The following is a 17,189-nucleotide window of genomic DNA, read 5'->3' on the forward strand; positions in this document are numbered from 1 at the left end:
AAGAGTACAAGAGCAGATAACTAATTTTTATTTGAGGAAATACACACACATAATACAAAAACAAACAGCCAATTTTTACTGCAGATGCATTTGAGTGGAGTGTAAATGCAAATGGATATAAAACTTTATCGTTGGTTTGCATTTACACTCATTTGTTTTCCGTATATCGTTGTAAGATTTTATTTTTCAACTGTTTGATTGAGATGTAAAATTTAGATTGAAATTTGATGTAAATCACTTTTTTCGTTTGACTTTTTCATCTTAAATCGATTTTATCGATGTATATTTACATCGTTTCTTATTTCAAAAATCTCTAATGGCTTAGAAAATTTTAAATCGATGAATTTTATGGAGGATTTTTCCATTGATTGACTTTTACAGGATAGATTTTTCCACAACATTCAAACGCAACCTCCGGGAAAATTGGTTAGGTGAAACTGTTAGAATGTTTCTGGTCCACCGGAATATTACGAGATGTTGCAAAGAAACGAAACCACAAACAGAGCAATAAAGACTCACATGAACACCCTCACCTCCAAATTCTAACTACAGCTGAAAAGTAATAAATGTTTCGTGCTGTACCAGATCCTATCACACTACTTCATTGAGTGGGCCATAGTAAACTAATCTTGAGCTAACCACCAAGCATCAAGTGAAAAAGGAAAAAGCTCACTTTCATGGGGAAAATTGGTTTTTAAAATCGACCAGGAGACCAAACCGATTAGGGTCTGATTATCAGGTCAAATGGTCAGGTCCATTCTAATAAAAGATAAAAAGTAAAAAAATGTCAAAACTGTTTGAACAGTTAATCACCCGAATCAATGATTTATTGATCAGAATCAACAGTTTTTGAAGAAATTCCGGTTTTAAAGAAAACCGAAACCAATCACCTAAACGGTTCCCGGTTTTCTGGTCCGACCATCCGGTATGGTCCAGTTTTGAAAACCATGGTCCATACTTGAGGCTATAGAATCTTCTGTGGTCTATCCAAAAATAAGACCACCATTCAACTGTCTAGATAAATATGGTCGGTCATGCAGCCTTGGACGAGGAGTGGATTTGCTGCAAATGTAGAAAAGTGCAAAATCAAGAAATATGATGACAAGACATTCATTTTTACATTAAACATCCAAGCTAAGAGAAGTTCATTAATTGCTGCTAAAACTGAATCACAACACTGTTGCAGAGCTATTGTTGAGAGGCTAGGAATTGCTATGAATAGGAGGCTGAGTCCTATTATTTGGTCACTCTCCATAAAATCACATTTGCTCTCAGGTGAATGTAGATCAATCACAAAGATAAAAACAGCCCACGAATCACTTAAAGATGATGCTCAAATATGAAGGAATGACAAAGAAGGAAAAAACTGTGTTGTATGTATTTTGTGTCACTGGATCAACCAATATTCTATTTATAGAATACTTTCAGTCACTCGAACAGACATAGAGATATTTGTTCGCAGATAGAGAGATGTATCTCTCCAAAACAAGCACCACTTGGAAAAAGACACAAATATAAAAGGATGAAAACATTTAAAAATAAAATTAAATTCAAATCTTCAAACCAAACGATGGTTGAAAAACGAACGGTCAAGGAGGAAAAACGATAGAGAGTGGCCTGCATGTACACCTGCATGCCTGTGCCCCGCGTCAATGCAGCCCCTCTCTTCACATGCATGTAGTGGCATGCATATAGTGGTTTCTTCTTTATGGGTCCCTACGCATAGAAAAAAACAAGCCTACTATTGAATATTCCTCCAACACGTCCTCGCAAGAGTGGAGCTTTGACTAAACAATGTTTAATGGTAAGATGGGGTGACTGTCACTAATATGCGAGATCCAATTACTATCTTCCTTGTGGAGCATCAAGTGGATCAACCTCTTTACAATTGTAGCTAATGCAAATTCACAATTTAGACTGGAAGCATCTGAGATGATGAAAACATGCATTGTGAATATGATATCTGCTGTTTGTAGTTAAATATCCTAATGTCACATGTTGAAAATGCAATGTCCAACAGAAAACTGGATTAAATAAGTAACAAGTCCAACTTTGAAAAAAATAACGTAAGGATTATATATTTATCCAAAAAAGTGGAGAACAAACATTTCCAGAAGGTGCCAATCACATCAACTAGGTTTTTGTGTTTGTGTGGGTCTTTGGGTGCATATGTCCCCCATAATATGGATTCAAATATATCTAGAGCATATCATATTATCACAATACTGAGGTCTGCACTACTTATGTGCATCTTCAATTACTTAACATTTGGATAGGAAAACCATTGAGTTGAATACCTAAAAAAATAGGATGGTTGGTTCTTCCAATAATATAGATCATTGATATCTTAGTTTAACTGTCCATGTCCAATGCAGGTCTGATGCACATTGACATATTGAGTTTGCATGGAAAACAACAGTGGGTTCTAATTCCAAAGTCTCCCAGAGACAACTTGATCTTTTTACAGACCTACAATTTGTGGAATTAGAGAAGGGCCTTACCTAATGCTGGTCCTGACTAACCTCTGTTTTTTTAGGAAGGATATACTGCATAAAGACCTAACCATTGGCATTTCTTGCATAAAGTGACTGCTTTCAATCTGAAACCCAAGTTCTCATGATTATTTCCCTGAGATTTTACCATTTCACCAAGCATTGGCCCCTTTTCTCAAAAGGGTCATTACCCACTGCTTGTACAGGTTATCCTGGGTCTTTGGAGATATGGACAAGATACATACCTAACCCCCAGAATTTCTTGCACAAAATGGAAACTCTCAGACTTGAAGCTGCATTCTCATACTTATGCGTAGATGATCTCAAGATAAAATGGCAATGAAAGGTTCTTGATTGCCATGTCATGAGTTTCTAAATCCAAATGTTGTAGTTCAGTGGTGTAACTTCAAATGACATTTTATTTTAGAGAGCCTTATATATGAAACGAGGAAACAAAATGCCCAGCTTAGGGGAAAACTACACTCTACTGTCTACTTGAGAATGTAAACAGATTTTTTGCTAAAGAAAATCTCATAAACTTTAGTTACCATACCACTCCACCTACTACAATCTTAGAAATCACATTCTTTACTGAGAAAGACTTTTGAAACCCTTTTTTACTCATATACAAGAACATCCCTGAACACCAAGAATGAATAACCTTGTACCCAACCTCTGCCTAAATCAATTGTTTTCTGTATCAAACAAAATTTCTGCTCCTATATAGTTCAGCTGATCAAAGTAATATGGTTGCCAAAGCAACTTGCTATTTTCAAAAAACCAGGCAAAATCATGCTCAAAAATGAATATAATCTAGCACACCAAAGAACAAAATAGAACCAGAAACGATAATTGATTAAAGTAAGCAGAATGGAAGAATTGAATTCATGCTACTAACCCTACTAGGTATGATGGCAGTACAGAACAGAAGACAACAACAATGAGCCTTTAAGAATTAAGATTTTTACACAGCAAAGGTACTGAGAAGAAATTTGGAGACCAAAAACAACAAGAACCAATGTTTCGGCTGTAAGAGTTATATTGGAATGACACTAAGCCACTAACTATTAATGGAGAAAAAAAAAAGCATTAGTTAAAAAGTGCAGGTTCAATTAAGCCATATAGTTGTACAGCAAAATGAAAATGTCAGGGAAAATATCTAGAAAATGCAGTTTATATATTGCAAATACACATTTATGAACTATTTTTCAATCAACTTATCAACATGTAGGTGTGGAGGATGGGGGATCAAGTAGATGTTACCAAACTTAATAACATTGCTTTCTAATATTATCCAATATAAATGGATTTTATTCTCAACAGAGGGGGAGGCAATCAGAATCAGAATGGTTTATTTCTAGTCTATTTAGTTTAGGCAGGAATCAGAATGGGAATTGAAGTCAGCTGGAATGGAATTTTATTCTTGAGGGGGAAGGAATAGACATTCCCTCAAATGGGGGGATTCCATTTCTGCCCATTCAAACAGTTGGAATCAGAATGAGGCCAATTGGTCATTCTAATTCCAATTCTAAATCCCATTCCTGCAAACCAAATGGGCCCTTAATTTTTCTAAACTAATATCGCCCTCCACTGATCCTCACCGACCTTACCCATCAAATTTTCAAATTAAGCCTCTTACTGTTTATTGAAATGTTCAGTTAAAAATGAGAAAAGAAGAAAAATTCCATTGTTTTATTTGCAACTTATATATGACTGGAGCCCCAAAAGACCGTCCATGAATCTCATTTTGAACAAGAGAGCTTGAACAATGCGATACCAAAACCATTTATAACAGTTGCAAGAAATGGAAGATGTAACAGACACTTTCAGAAGGGGCTGCACCTCTAAGTTCAGGTGAATTCACTTAGCATTGTACTCCAAGCATGGTTTTTGAACTGTCGTTGATCTATACAGTCAGACAGTTCGGCCCAGAAACCGTCCAAGCAACCAGTTCCATTTTACTCCTAACCCAGTTTTTTGATGAAAATTGTTGATTTAGTCAGCGATAGACCTGTTCATGGGCCGGCCTGGTCTGCCCTGATATTTTTCAGGCCCACAAGCTTGGGCTTGGGCTTTAAATACCAGGCCCGACTATTTTTGAGGCTAGCTTTCTCAAATAAGCCCAGCCCGGTACTATTATATATAATAAAAATATACATTAGTTATATATATATTAAACTATCATCAAATATTAATGTGCTATTCAGGAAATATGAATTAATTTATTAAATTACACAAAAAAAAGACATTTTATATGCAAATCGGGTTGAACTCGGGCTTGGGCCTAGACAATTTCTGTTGATAAAGAGGCAAAGCCCGGCCAGAACCCAGCCCGTGAACAGTCTTAGTAAGTGACCTGCTGACCTGGGCGATCAAATTGTCAGTCCGTTCGACCCAGACAACAGTTTTTTGGCCGTTTATTTATTTTAGTTATTTTTTGTTTGTTTTAAATTAAAATGGAACATGTATTTGCACCGGACGGTCGAGCCACTGACCTAGAAACTGGTGGCGAAAACAGTAAGAGTTCTGGGTTGGTTTTTAAAACATTGCCTCCAAGTCTCGAACAATCAGGCAATAACATCTCAAAAAGGTTTGTCCTCAAATAATTTCGTCAATTTTGATGGTATATAATGCTCTAGTAGTTTTGAAAAGGAAAACACAGGGTAGCGTAGAGAAACCTTGCTTTTTTTTTTTGGGCTAAGCCTAATCCGTTGGCATTCCGAATTGCAACTTTGGACCAATGGGCATCAGCTTGAAACATGGGGATATTACTTATTCCTTAAATTTAGTAGGCTGTAACCTGTAAGACCAAGCTCAATCCAAACCAATATGAATACATCATAGAGGATCATAAATCACAAGCTTAGAACCACGGAATTAGGCTGGTACAGCGTCCAACCACAGGCTTTTGGGCCGAATGGACCGAGGCCCAAAATGATTTGCTAGACCTGACGGGTAAGGCCTAATACCATTGGTTGATAAAAATGTGTTATTATGTGCATACAAGTGTCTTGTAGCCTAGGCTGTTTAGCTATTATTTCTCCTTTTCCTTGGACATAATAATCTTATCATCATTAGAAAAAGAATGCCATTTTCATTAATGGGCCAGGCGTGGTCTTTAATGGCTCAATATCAGCCCAAAATTATTATCCAGGGGACAGGGGCTGACCGCTGACGTTTAGACTCGCTTAATCAGGTTGGGGCTGGCCTTATTAAGTGGTATTTGAAGCATGTCCCAAAAAAATTAGTTATGAGAGCGATTCCTGTGAACCCCTCATGTTCACGGGAAGCGTGAACCCTCCAATACGAGGTGTGCACGTCATCCTCCTCAAAATGAATCTCTCTTAATGTTCGAATTAAGTTGATGAAATGAATTCAGTGTAACCAGATAGAAAAGGACAAAAAATGAAAAGAATCCATTCATTCGAACTACTACCTCCTGTTTTCTCCTCCGAGCCCTAACCATGTAGTACACCACCGGTGATTTCACTGCACAACCAGCGTCAGACGGCATAGAGTCCACTGGCAGTACTTATTACATTACCGCTCCCGAAAGCTCCTCCTCCAATGGATTCCAACACAAAGCCTTGTTGACGATCCCAGATTCCCCAACATTGCCTTCAAACTCCAAAGAACCCCTACCCTGCAATGAATGCTTAAAACCAGAAGATGGGTCATCGGAAAAGCGATTGTTCTTGGCTGGGCAAAGCTACAAATTCTGACAAACATACTCTCCCAATCTTCATTCCAAAGCCACATTTTTTCACTCTAGTGGTGCTGCCTTTAACAATCTTTGTGCATTTGGAATAGGTTGAGGCTCCGAGGTTCATTCGTCCTTCCGGGAACCACCACCCTCAACGCAACTATTGGGTTCAGCTACTGCAGCCAAGTCACCACCACGCGACTGTGTGGGTTGAGCTTCCACCTCCTCCCAAGGAAGAAGACATGGGGTTGAGGACCTTGAGGTAGATGTAGAGCTTGGGCTTCTTCTCACTGCCCAGACTTACAGTCCTTCCACTTCCATCTAAAGAGAAATCTCTGAAATTTCTAATACCCCCTTCTGCGAATTAAAAATAATTCCCCTTATCAAAAAAAAAAAGAAAACTCAGAAATTGAAGCTATCCCCCAAAACTAAAAGAAGGTCCAAATTCATGCAAAGGAGTAAGAAGATCAATACGCAAAGATGGGTTTTTAGATGCCCTGGAAACAATTGTGTCAACCATTAAAAGAAACTATCCCCCTTTTAAAGCCTGCGATTGTCCCTCGAGAGAGATTCAACACCACCTCTACTTGTTAGATGCATGTAATGATGTAACTCAAGAAGCCCATTCCACCAAACAAACAACGGCTTCTGTGAGCTGTAACGTAAGGAGTACCGTCAATGGATTATTTTAATTTTTTATATTTTTCTATCTGCTTCAACTGGATTCATCTCATTAACGGAAATTTAAACATTAACGAAAACTCCATTTTAAAGAGGGCAACGTACATGCCTCCTACCGGAGGGTACACGTTTCCCGTGAACCGAGGGGTTCACAGGATTCGCTCTCCATTTGGAATAAGCAACACCATTGCACCAATGCAAGGCTGAAGCCTGTTTGTTGGACGTGTGTTTTACAACTTTTATGCTGTGAATGATAGTGGGTCCCCGATAAATGTCAGACCATGAATCTACAATAATGCAGTCAAGCACGTTAGGAAACTTCCGGTTCCGGAATCAGATTAAAGAGGGCATACTACTTGCATTGTGTCTGCTGCCTGGTAAAAATAAAATTGCTAGCAAATAACAACTGCATAATGGTGATGTGTCAAACAACAGACACGGATGAGTATAGATAGGAATAAAGTAGACTGGACCATAAGGGTGGTGGCAGTGTGCCAGTGTGGCACATTCTCTTCTATTCCATTTCCGGTACCATGTGATGTCAGTCAGTCAGAGGTTAGTGTAATAAAGTGGGTACACAGGGAACATGAGTGAAGAGCAGAGCGCGCCTCACAACGCATCCCAACGGTGCGTTGGAAACATCTTCCCATGAAGGCATGAATGATAACATCATGTACGGGAGACGTTCTCAATGCACGCCTAGCGATGCGCTGTGAGGTTGGTGTGAGCCACGCTCTGTGAAGAGCAGATCCGATCTCCTTTTATTGGTTGCCGATCAAAAAAGTTTAAAAGAAGAAACTAGTTTGTTCATGGCAGATCTGAAAAGTGGCAGCACAAACGCTTTTGTGATAATTTCTTGAGGCCAGGGATGAAAGAAATATCAAGTTCTATCTCATTCTCAATCGTCATAAGACCAAAAAATCTCTAATTCAATACGCATCTTAATAGAAACCTCACTAATCTAAATAAGAATCAGCTATGTATTTTAGTCTCACTCCAGCAAAGATGCTCAACTGCTAATAGATTCCATCTCTGTGGTCCAAGTGTCATCATCTCTAAAACTTCTATTGTCATCTAATGTCGGCCATTTGTATACAGTTGAACCCCCAGTAGGTTTCAAACTCTAACATCTAATCTACATCTGCAAGTGAATGCTAGTGATCATCTTTTGCAACTTCATCTGTGCTTTCTTTGATATCAATAGCAGCACACAAAGCCTTCCATATGGGAACCAACATTTTCACAGGCGGCCGCAGTTCCTGCACAATGAGTTCTACCTCCATAAGCTGATGAACAGATCCAATTAAAACCTACCTCACTTTGTCCACCATTCTAAGATTAGTGAAAGGTCTCTCACTTTCCATGTGATTAACCAGCCAAAGTGACTCCATATGGCCTAATCTAGAGTGTTCAGTATCCTTAACAGATATATCAAACTTCAGTTTCAAGAACCAGATTTGTTATCAAAACATTTTATGACATTGAATACAATCAGCTGTGAGGGCCAGAGTCAAAGGCAACTCTACCTTAAAAACTAGCATCAATTCTGCTTCTCCACGTACAATCAAGGCCAGGCTCCAGTAGCAAGTAACAGGAGTAACACATTCATTCAGCACAGGTCTCAAGATATTCCCCATTGGAACAAAACGGCGGACAACCCTTCCACTAAATGAGGAAAAAAAATCACAATAAGAACCTGAACATAAAGCGCAGAAATTTTATAATGGATACAACAACTATTAATGGTCAACCTCTTATTTTAAAAGGAAAAGGCTTAGTGAACATAACTTTAGCTTAGTAGGAAAGCTTCAAAGGGAATGATGATAGAAAACTACTAATATTTGACAAATATGGTGATGCAGACAAGTGCTATACCTAGATTTCTCAAGTATATTAAGAAGAAATAATTCAAATTACTCTGCATACAAAATAGCTTCTAGGATATAGAAGAAATACCTCCCGTAGTGTGTTTCAAGTTGTACTCCGAATGCAGGCATAATCACAACAGACTCTGTTTCACAAAAATAAAACAAATTTATAGGATAATAAGATGGTTTCTTACAAAACAGATGAACAGTCAATTACCAAATTATAAGAATATCAATAAAATTGGAATATTTATAAAGGATTTTATGCTTAGGAATGGTAACAAGTAAAACAGAAAGCAATTGACAGTGTTATATAAGAATAAGCAGATACATGTATTTTACTATCAAGCCATCATAAGTGCTAATTTAAAGAAAGGCAAAAGAGTAGAACAAGGATCAAAGTATTGATATTGTATCTTTGGGGTACTGATACACTAAATAAAAGGGTTTTGGGGTCTGACCACTTTCATGGGGTAGCCAGGCCTAAGACCGATCCCCTGAAAATTTTTGAAAAAGAAAACTAAAAAACAAGAGAAGCATGCCCTTTGAAACACCTGATATGCAAGTTCATGCGTATTGGATGTATCAATACTTTGAACCTTGGACTAGAACACAAAGACAGGATGGCAAACAATAAAACTTCAGACAACAGCACAAAGCCAGCCATATAGAACTTTTCTAATGATTCCTTTTAAGAAGTAAATAATTATGAATCAAGTACTTGACTCAACTTATAATAGCCTTATCCCAAAAATATAGGATTGGCTACACAAAATCTATTTCACCATTCCACTCTATCAGGGGCTATCTCTTTTCTTTGCTACCTCATTGCGTGTCCTTATTGGCCTTCCCCTAACCCCTCTATCACTATGAGCTTGTATCAAGTCTTCTTACTAGTGCAGCTGGTATTCTACACTGCACATGCCCTAACCATCTTAGGTGGCATTTGCGAGCATAAAGTGGCTATTAGAGTTTCATCCCTTTAAACATGCAATCTGAGGGGTATTCTTGTCATTATGGAAGTTTTAAAAGAACAAAAGGGTAAAGGGAAAACATGTATTTAACTAATAAGTGATAAGTGGTAATTCAATCACTTATTAATCAGGGTAAAGTTTCAGGTACAAGTGAGTCTATCAGAGGTGCAACAAAGAAACAAAAGAGGGATAACCAGTTATCTGATTAGTTTCAGTCTTTCAGATGTAAGTGACAATATTTCAGATTTCTAAGTGTCACCTTACTCTACTTTTCATGATGATTCAATCACTCATTAATCAAGGCCAAGTTTCAGGTGTAAGTTAGCCCATCAGAGGTATAAACAAAGTGGCAATATTTCAGATTTCCCAATGCCACTGTACTTCTCTACATTTTATTTCATGTTAGGGCTACTCTGAGATCCACACAAATGCACCCATTTCTAATCCTATCTTTCCCAGTTTACTAATCCAATACTCAACACAATTAATCCTTATTAAAGTTGTGTCTAAATCAGCTAAACAAAATATGGCTCTACCATTACTCTTTATCAGTGCATATCAATAATAAACTTCCTTATTTGTTCTGTACATGTTGCATCAAATAGAAAAGCAATACATGCCAGTCTTGCATGAGTGTCTCTAAAACAAAATCATGGATGAGACATCATCCATTAACTAAAACTCCGAATGATTCTCTTACTTACAAATATAAAGAACTGGAAAGAAACTCACCTTTCACAACTGACTTCCAGTGCAACAATCTAACAAGGGTTAAACCCAAAAGAATGCTTGAAAGGTAAACAATACTAGATTTTTCCTGTCATTCACAAGGCAACCATGTTACAAGAACCATTTGATAATGGACTGATCTTCTACCTCAAAATACATTGGCATTTCACATAATTTATTATGTGAATGATGCTGGATAAAAGTATTATCGCTGATTGTTTCTCATTCAGGTTTCAAATGCTGCCCTAACAAGCTCTGAATAACCAAGAGGTCCAAGACGATTGCAAGTGAAATTCTTTACTATAATTACTAACAAGATCAGAATAATCAAGACGATTGCAAGTGAAATTCTTTACTATAATTACTAACAAGATCAGAATAATCAAGACGATTGCAAGTGAAATTCTTTACTATAATTACAACTGCACTTATCTGATTCTTCAAAATGCCATTAAAGAATGATATTTTTAAGTCATAGTTAGAAGTTTGACAACCTGACAACTCAGAATACCAAAGGCAAGGTGGACGCATTTAGCCCATAAAACCAATATCCAGAAAAGGTGGAAATTGCAGTTGCAATTCTTTGGGAGGAGAGAAATGCAAAGATCTTTAACAGGAAACGTAAATCCAAGGAAGCTATTTTCTACTGTATTAAAATTAAAGTGGTACATTGGCTGAAAACTATGGACATCTTTGTCCCATTTTCCATAGACAACATTTTTATAGATTGGAGAGTGGTGCTAGTTCATCATCTAAAAGGGCGGTGTACCAAGGCAGTGCAACTACCTCATGGCGAACACATAAATTAAAACATTGATGAAAGCAGTCTTGACAATCCAAGTCCATTAGGGATTTAGGGGTGGGAGAGGTATTTAAAGATGTCAATGGCTTGACTATAACATTGTATTCTGACCTATTGGTAGTGGAAGTGGGAACTAAATAAGAGTTGAGGTGCTAGCTGTCTTAAAAGATTTGAGGTTGGCAAGACAACTGAATTTGAATAACATTGTAGTTGTAGGAGACTCTACAGTGGTAATTAGCTGGCTTAGGAACAACAGAAAGCTAATGTGACTGATCAAAAAACAGAACAGCAAGATAATGTGGCAGTATAGAATATAGACAAGTAATCAGGGAGATAAATTGGTTGGCTAGGGAGGCAGCTATAACTTTTCAATGGGTGCAAAGATCATCAAATGCCATGGAAAAACAAGGGCTTCAAGGGGAATGAATGTTTTGGGCTCAGATGTAAGACTACAAATATGGATCAGTGGCTAGTCCAGCTAATATATTGGGTTTTCTAGCTTTGTAGTTACCTTATTTTTTCAAAATAAGGTAATCAGCACTCAAAGGAAGAAACTCTGAGCAAAATATTGGGAATGGTTCATTCTTGTCTGGCTGTCCATCCTCTATTTAGATCCAGACATGTTAGCTCTTCTTTCGAGTTTGATCTTCCTTTTGTAAGGAATGGATGTCTTTTGGGGGTTTTGTTTGGGTGTTATGGGCAAATCTGTACATCCTCTGTTCAGTTTCTCATTGTACAGGGGTTTCTTTGTATATGCTTTTTGATTAATGAAATACTTTACGTTACAGTTCAAAAAAATAAATAAATAAAGTTTCTGTAACCTATCAAAAAAAGGAAAATAAATTACAGTTGCAATTCTGACAGGCAGGATTGGAAGAGGTGCTGATAGAGATTACTCAGGATTTGAGCTGAACTTGAAACCGGGGGTATGTTTGCCATTTCACAATCTGTATGGTCTGATCATGGTCTGGTTTCTATAGTTATAATTGCTTCATCTTTGAGGGTCTGAGTCATTGAATAAGTAGTTTAGGAGTTGTTGAGTATACCTTGAATTAAAGTAGGATAATGGATTCTATTATTTTATATTTTCTCAATTTTATTAGGATTTTTATTGGTCTAAAGTCTATAAATATGTATGAACGTTTTAGATATCAATTAGTCGAGTTTATTGGAAATCTTATAGTTTATGCTAAGAATTGTGAATGGCTCCCATGCCCAAGAGGTCCTCATTGAGTATCTCCAAATTTTCTCTTTCTCGTGCTATCTTTAATATTGCAAGAAAACATTCACGCCATCAACAGCCCACAAATTCTTTACTAAAGGAGTTCATCCAATTCAAATCCCAAAAAGATTGAAACTGATCCAAATACATTTTTCATTATGTTAATACCCACAAAAACCCTCATTTTGGTCAATTTTGTTCTTTTTGTGTGAAGCTATTTTTGATTGTTCACATATTTAGATGCTGCTACAGATTTTCATTAGCTTTCTTCCCATCAAATTTCATCCCAAAACTCCATCTAAACCCTAATTTCTAGAACTTGGCAGTTCCATAAAAATTTTCATCCCTTTTTAACCCCTATTGACTTTTCTAATCTCTCCTAACCCCTACCTGTAGTCTTAAAATCATTCCTAGACCTTTCTTAGCCCAGTTTTACCTTTGTAGGCTCACCCATGACTCATAGTTGGTCCTACATCAATTGGTACCAAAATAGCTTGTCTTATATCACAAAGCCAACCTGGACCCAACCCTAGATGTTGATTCCCCAACCCATGCTAAGTTTGGTTTCTTAACTTCCAAAAGGTTGGGATTGGTTACAATTTTTCAGAAGCTAAAAACACATAATTTTGTTATGCATGTATGTATGAGTATTTAAGATTGCATGTATAGATCGCTGCATCAAGGTTGGGTATGATTTCCAAACCCAAGCTATGAAACTTTCAACTAAGTGCAACCTGTGTCACAAATTGATAGTCGAAACAGGCCAAAAGGTCAGAATGACTCTTTCAAGTTCAGGTAGAGGCTGGTCCATGTTCTCCTGTAAGAGCAATCCAAATATTGTCTTCACTAAATTGTGATGAACTAATGATATTACTTAAGGCAATACTCCAGCCAAATAAAAATGCACCACGACCATGAAATGTAACAAGGGTGATGGAAGTAAATGAAGCAAAGTGAGACCCAGTAACTACCTTTAATAGGAAAAGATAACAAGCAATTGCCAGGAAGGTAAGGATACAAATGTGCAGTACGAACCCTCTTGCATTGCTCTTCCGGACAACAATATGATGATTATCAATTGCTTGAATAGATCCTTTGTGGATATCATGAATATATGTATATCTCTCATTGGAAAAAGAAATATCAGCCATTTCTAAATTGGAGAAGAGAACAAGACATCAGAGATAACCCTTTGGCACTACCTGCATCCAAGGAGAGAATAAACAACTTCATCAACTTACTACATTGTCTTACATTTAGTATTTCAAATAACCTTAACAATATCTTTAGATAGAATAGGTAATAGTTAGCTACAGGTAGTAGTACAATAACATGAATAGATATAATAAGATAATTGTAAGCAAAAAGTACACAAGGCTGATGATTGATGAACCTTTTACCACCTTCATCTGATAAAAGCACACACTTAAAAGTGCCAGCCATTAGCACGCCAAAATTTCCGTGCATTTTCACTGCACCGAGCATCCTTAACCTTCAAAAAGAGCCTGTATGCCCTCTCTACTTTATTTGCATTCATTAACTTATTATTCAATTTGCTATAGATAACCCTACTGGGGCAAAATCCTTTACTCAATAACTCCTCCATGACAAGCACAGCAGCTTCCAGCTGCCCTATATTACAAAGACCATTAATAACATATTCATAAATCTCAGAATCAGAAGAATGGCCACTCTCTTGCATCTCATCCCAGAGTTTCAAAATCATTCCACATTTACCAAATCTGGAAAGTCTCATGAGCAACAACTTATAAACTTTCAGCGATATTCTACATCCTGCTTTTCTTGCTCCCTTGTACATCATCATAGCAGCATGAGGTGGACCAAAGTTGCACAAAGGTTCAATAAAAGATGAAATTGTCCCCATATTTGGAAGGATCCCTCTGCCTAACATTTCATCAAACATTTCAAGTGCATCAGCTACTCTTCGAGCCTTGAGAAAGCCATGAATCAATTTGGTGTAAGTATCTAAATCTGGTGCACATTTCTTTGCCAACATACTCTCATAATATCTCACACATTCATCCAAATCTCCAACTGAAATAAAATTGGAAATCATTGCATTGTATGCAACAGTGTCTGGTGCACAGCCTTGCTCCTCCATCATTTCAAATACCCCAACAGCATCATCAACTCGACCAGCTCTACCTAAACACTCAAGAAGGTAACTAAAAGTCCAGCAGTCGGGAGTTAATCCATCCACTACCATTGCTTTCAAAAACCCCTCTACTTCACTGACTCTACCTAATCTCGACCACCCACCGATAATAACATTGTAACTAGTAATATTAAAGGGTATTTTCCCTTTCTTTTCATGGAAGAGTGAGTGCGCAGTTCCAATATGGGATCTTTGACATAGACAGCGCAGAAGCACATTAAAAGACTCGGTATCAGGTTTAGACGCAAACTCTTCTAATCTTCCAAACATTTGGACAGCTTTTGACACTCTACGAGCTCTAACAAAGCTATCCATTGCAATGGACAGGGTTTCACAAGTAGGTGTTATTCCTTGCTTGCTCATTTCATGCAAGATTTCTTCCATGAAATTGAAGAATTTTTTTCTTCCCAATGCCCTAAGAATTATATGGCAAGTCTGAAGGTCTTTCGGTACCTGGGGCTGCTTGAGGGCCCAGTTAAAGAAGGTAACCATTGCCTCTCCGCCTAAATTCCCTCTATTCAGTACTCCTGCAAGTATTTCTACATTCAAATTGATTCCGGTAGCCATCAGGGCAGATTCAATTGCAGCTTTGCCTCTTAATCTCTGAAGGAAAACCCCTCTCAGTTTCTCTTCAGGTGATAAAAAGCCATCGACCGCCTTGGTTTCGATATGTTTTCTGGATGAATTCTCGATACACCGAGAGTAGCTTGATGTTTTGGGAGAGATAGGTAGCAAATCAGAGAGCTGGTCCAACACGAATTTTTCGTCGAGACTAGAGTAGCGTTTAATCCGGTTATCTGGTGGTTCGCAATTCGTGTACTTGTCTCGAAATTCTAGTGTTGAAAATGGGGAGAATGAAACTGACCAAAGTGAAGAGGACGATGAATGGTACCTGGTCCCGTTGAGAAGCGCCAGAAACCCAACAAATCGTCTGCTTCGAAACGCCATTTGAGATGGGGGTGCAGTGCAAGTCGCAAAATCGGTCGACCTCGTTTTATTTTCACTTGATATACATACGACTGTACGAGGAGACAAACCAATCAATTTTTCTGTCGAGACTTGGGACTTCGGCGGCCGGTCAGCCGTGAGCCGGATCTCCTGCAAACAAAAAGTCTGCACACACACACACACACGATATAAATGGGTTCGGATCTGCTGCCCACAGGTTGTTCCTCCATCTCTAGTACCCATGTCTCATTGGGAATATCTCTCAATGTTCCAATACAGGACATTATTGTTCTGTAGTAATAATGGAGTCCAAAACACGTTCCAACCCTCCACCACCGCAAATCTGATATATGGCGTATTCCACTTTTATGGCGTGGCCCAATCTCATGATGTATACGGTGTTAGATCAAGTTAATAATGAGTTGGAGCGTGTTTTGTTGACAGAAATCTCAATTCGTACTAATTTGTGAATAGTCTTCACTAAATGCCCAAACGTGTGACTGGATGCTTATAAATGCCCGAACTCAAGAGTGTGTACAGTTTTTGCTTGCAGAGATGGGTATAAACATTCAGGAATACGGTGCAAGTGGTCCAGCTTAGGTCCGGTTGAGGTCAACTCTGGCCTAACCTGAGTTGTTGTATGCTTGAACCGCAATCCCAATTGTAACCCTAACCCAATCTGTGTTTCTTGCACTGTCTGAGCATTTCCAATGAATACTTTACTCCACCGCTGAGGAGTAGAAGAAAGGAGATCTAGGGAGAGGAAAAGCATAAAAGGAGAAGGGGAGAAGACACATGTTTTTGCTTAGGGCTTTCTAGTGGTGAAGATTGGATACTTAGGGCTTTCATGTTTTTGCTTCATCTTCTTGCTGCTGTTTATTTTACTACAAGCATAATAGGGCATGGGAGACCGAATCTCCTGCAATCAAAACCTCTGCACAAGCACATGTCTGTTAAATTCATAGTGAAATGTTCCTAATATAATATATACAATTGAGAGAATAACCACTCTGAAACCACTCGCTCTGCAAGTCGCACAACCACTCCCTCTCTCTGTTTAGAGAGAGTTCTCGCGTTGCTTGAGGTTCTATCAATCTCTCTGTTGGGGTGACTCCCTCTAGAGAGTCCCCCTTTTCCTTTATCATATTTTTTTCTTTTTTGTTTGTTTTTTCTTCTTTTTCCATGTGTTTTAACAAGGGGGTCACTTGCTCTTGGATCCTTTATTGGGCTTTCGATACCAGTGGGTGTTGCTTTTCATTTTGTCATCCATGGTTAAATCCGATTACAGTTCTCCGGTAGAAACAATTCATGATCAGTTCTGATAAGGGCGGATTTGGCCTTCCAATGACATTGTGACACGTGGCACCTCAGAACAATTAGGTGACACCCGAAATCACTTAGGCAACAACTTAGCCAAGATGATGGTGTCCCAAACTGGCGACTTGGCACAGGCGCCGACCTGGCAACAACCTTTAAGCCACAATAACGACCTAACTAGTAGGACAACAGTTTAGTCTGACATGCCAAGTCCACAACGAATCGAGCTCGGATAACCAGACCACCTCGGGACAAGTCTGCCTCAGGACGAGTATAC

General features: G+C 38.2%; 1 protein-coding gene across 5 annotated transcripts; it reads right to left on the reverse strand.

Annotated features, from left to right (window-relative positions):
* Nucleotides 1-7,745: 7,745 nt before the first annotated feature.
* Nucleotides 7,746-16,116, reverse strand: LOC148849749 (Pentatricopeptide repeat (PPR) superfamily protein). 5 transcript variants are annotated; one of them, XM_088946822.1, is made up of 6 exons: nucleotides 15,540-16,116; nucleotides 13,443-13,673; nucleotides 10,451-10,535; nucleotides 8,833-8,887; nucleotides 8,403-8,541; nucleotides 7,746-8,135 (listed from the first exon to the last, which is right to left on the reverse strand). In XM_088946822.1, exons 2-6 carry the CDS (start codon nucleotides 13,620-13,622, stop codon nucleotides 8,031-8,033), a joined length of 564 nt encoding a protein of 187 aa, XP_088802948.1. In that variant the 5' UTR covers nucleotides 13,623-13,673; nucleotides 15,540-16,116; the 3' UTR covers nucleotides 7,746-8,030. The 5 variants fall into 5 exon arrangements, with proteins under 5 accessions (XP_088802948.1, XP_088802949.1, XP_088802950.1 ...); XM_088946823.1 differs by having other exon boundaries at nucleotides 13,865-15,911; XM_088946824.1 differs by having other exon boundaries at nucleotides 13,875-15,615.
* Nucleotides 16,117-17,189: the final 1,073 nt, after the last annotated feature.

Source organism: Nelumbo lutea, chromosome 5, assembly GCF_056320005.1.
Source record: "Nelumbo lutea isolate HS-2025 chromosome 5, American lotus-T2T, whole genome shotgun sequence".
In the NCBI taxonomy this organism is placed as follows: domain Eukaryota; kingdom Viridiplantae; phylum Streptophyta; class Magnoliopsida; order Proteales; family Nelumbonaceae; genus Nelumbo; species Nelumbo lutea.

What these genes read in the sequence shown, in the direction of transcription:
- LOC148849749 (XM_088946821.1), bottom strand. Translation starts at nt 15,838, where the DNA reads ATGGGTACTAGAGATGGAGGAACAACCTGTGGGCAGCAGATCCGAACC.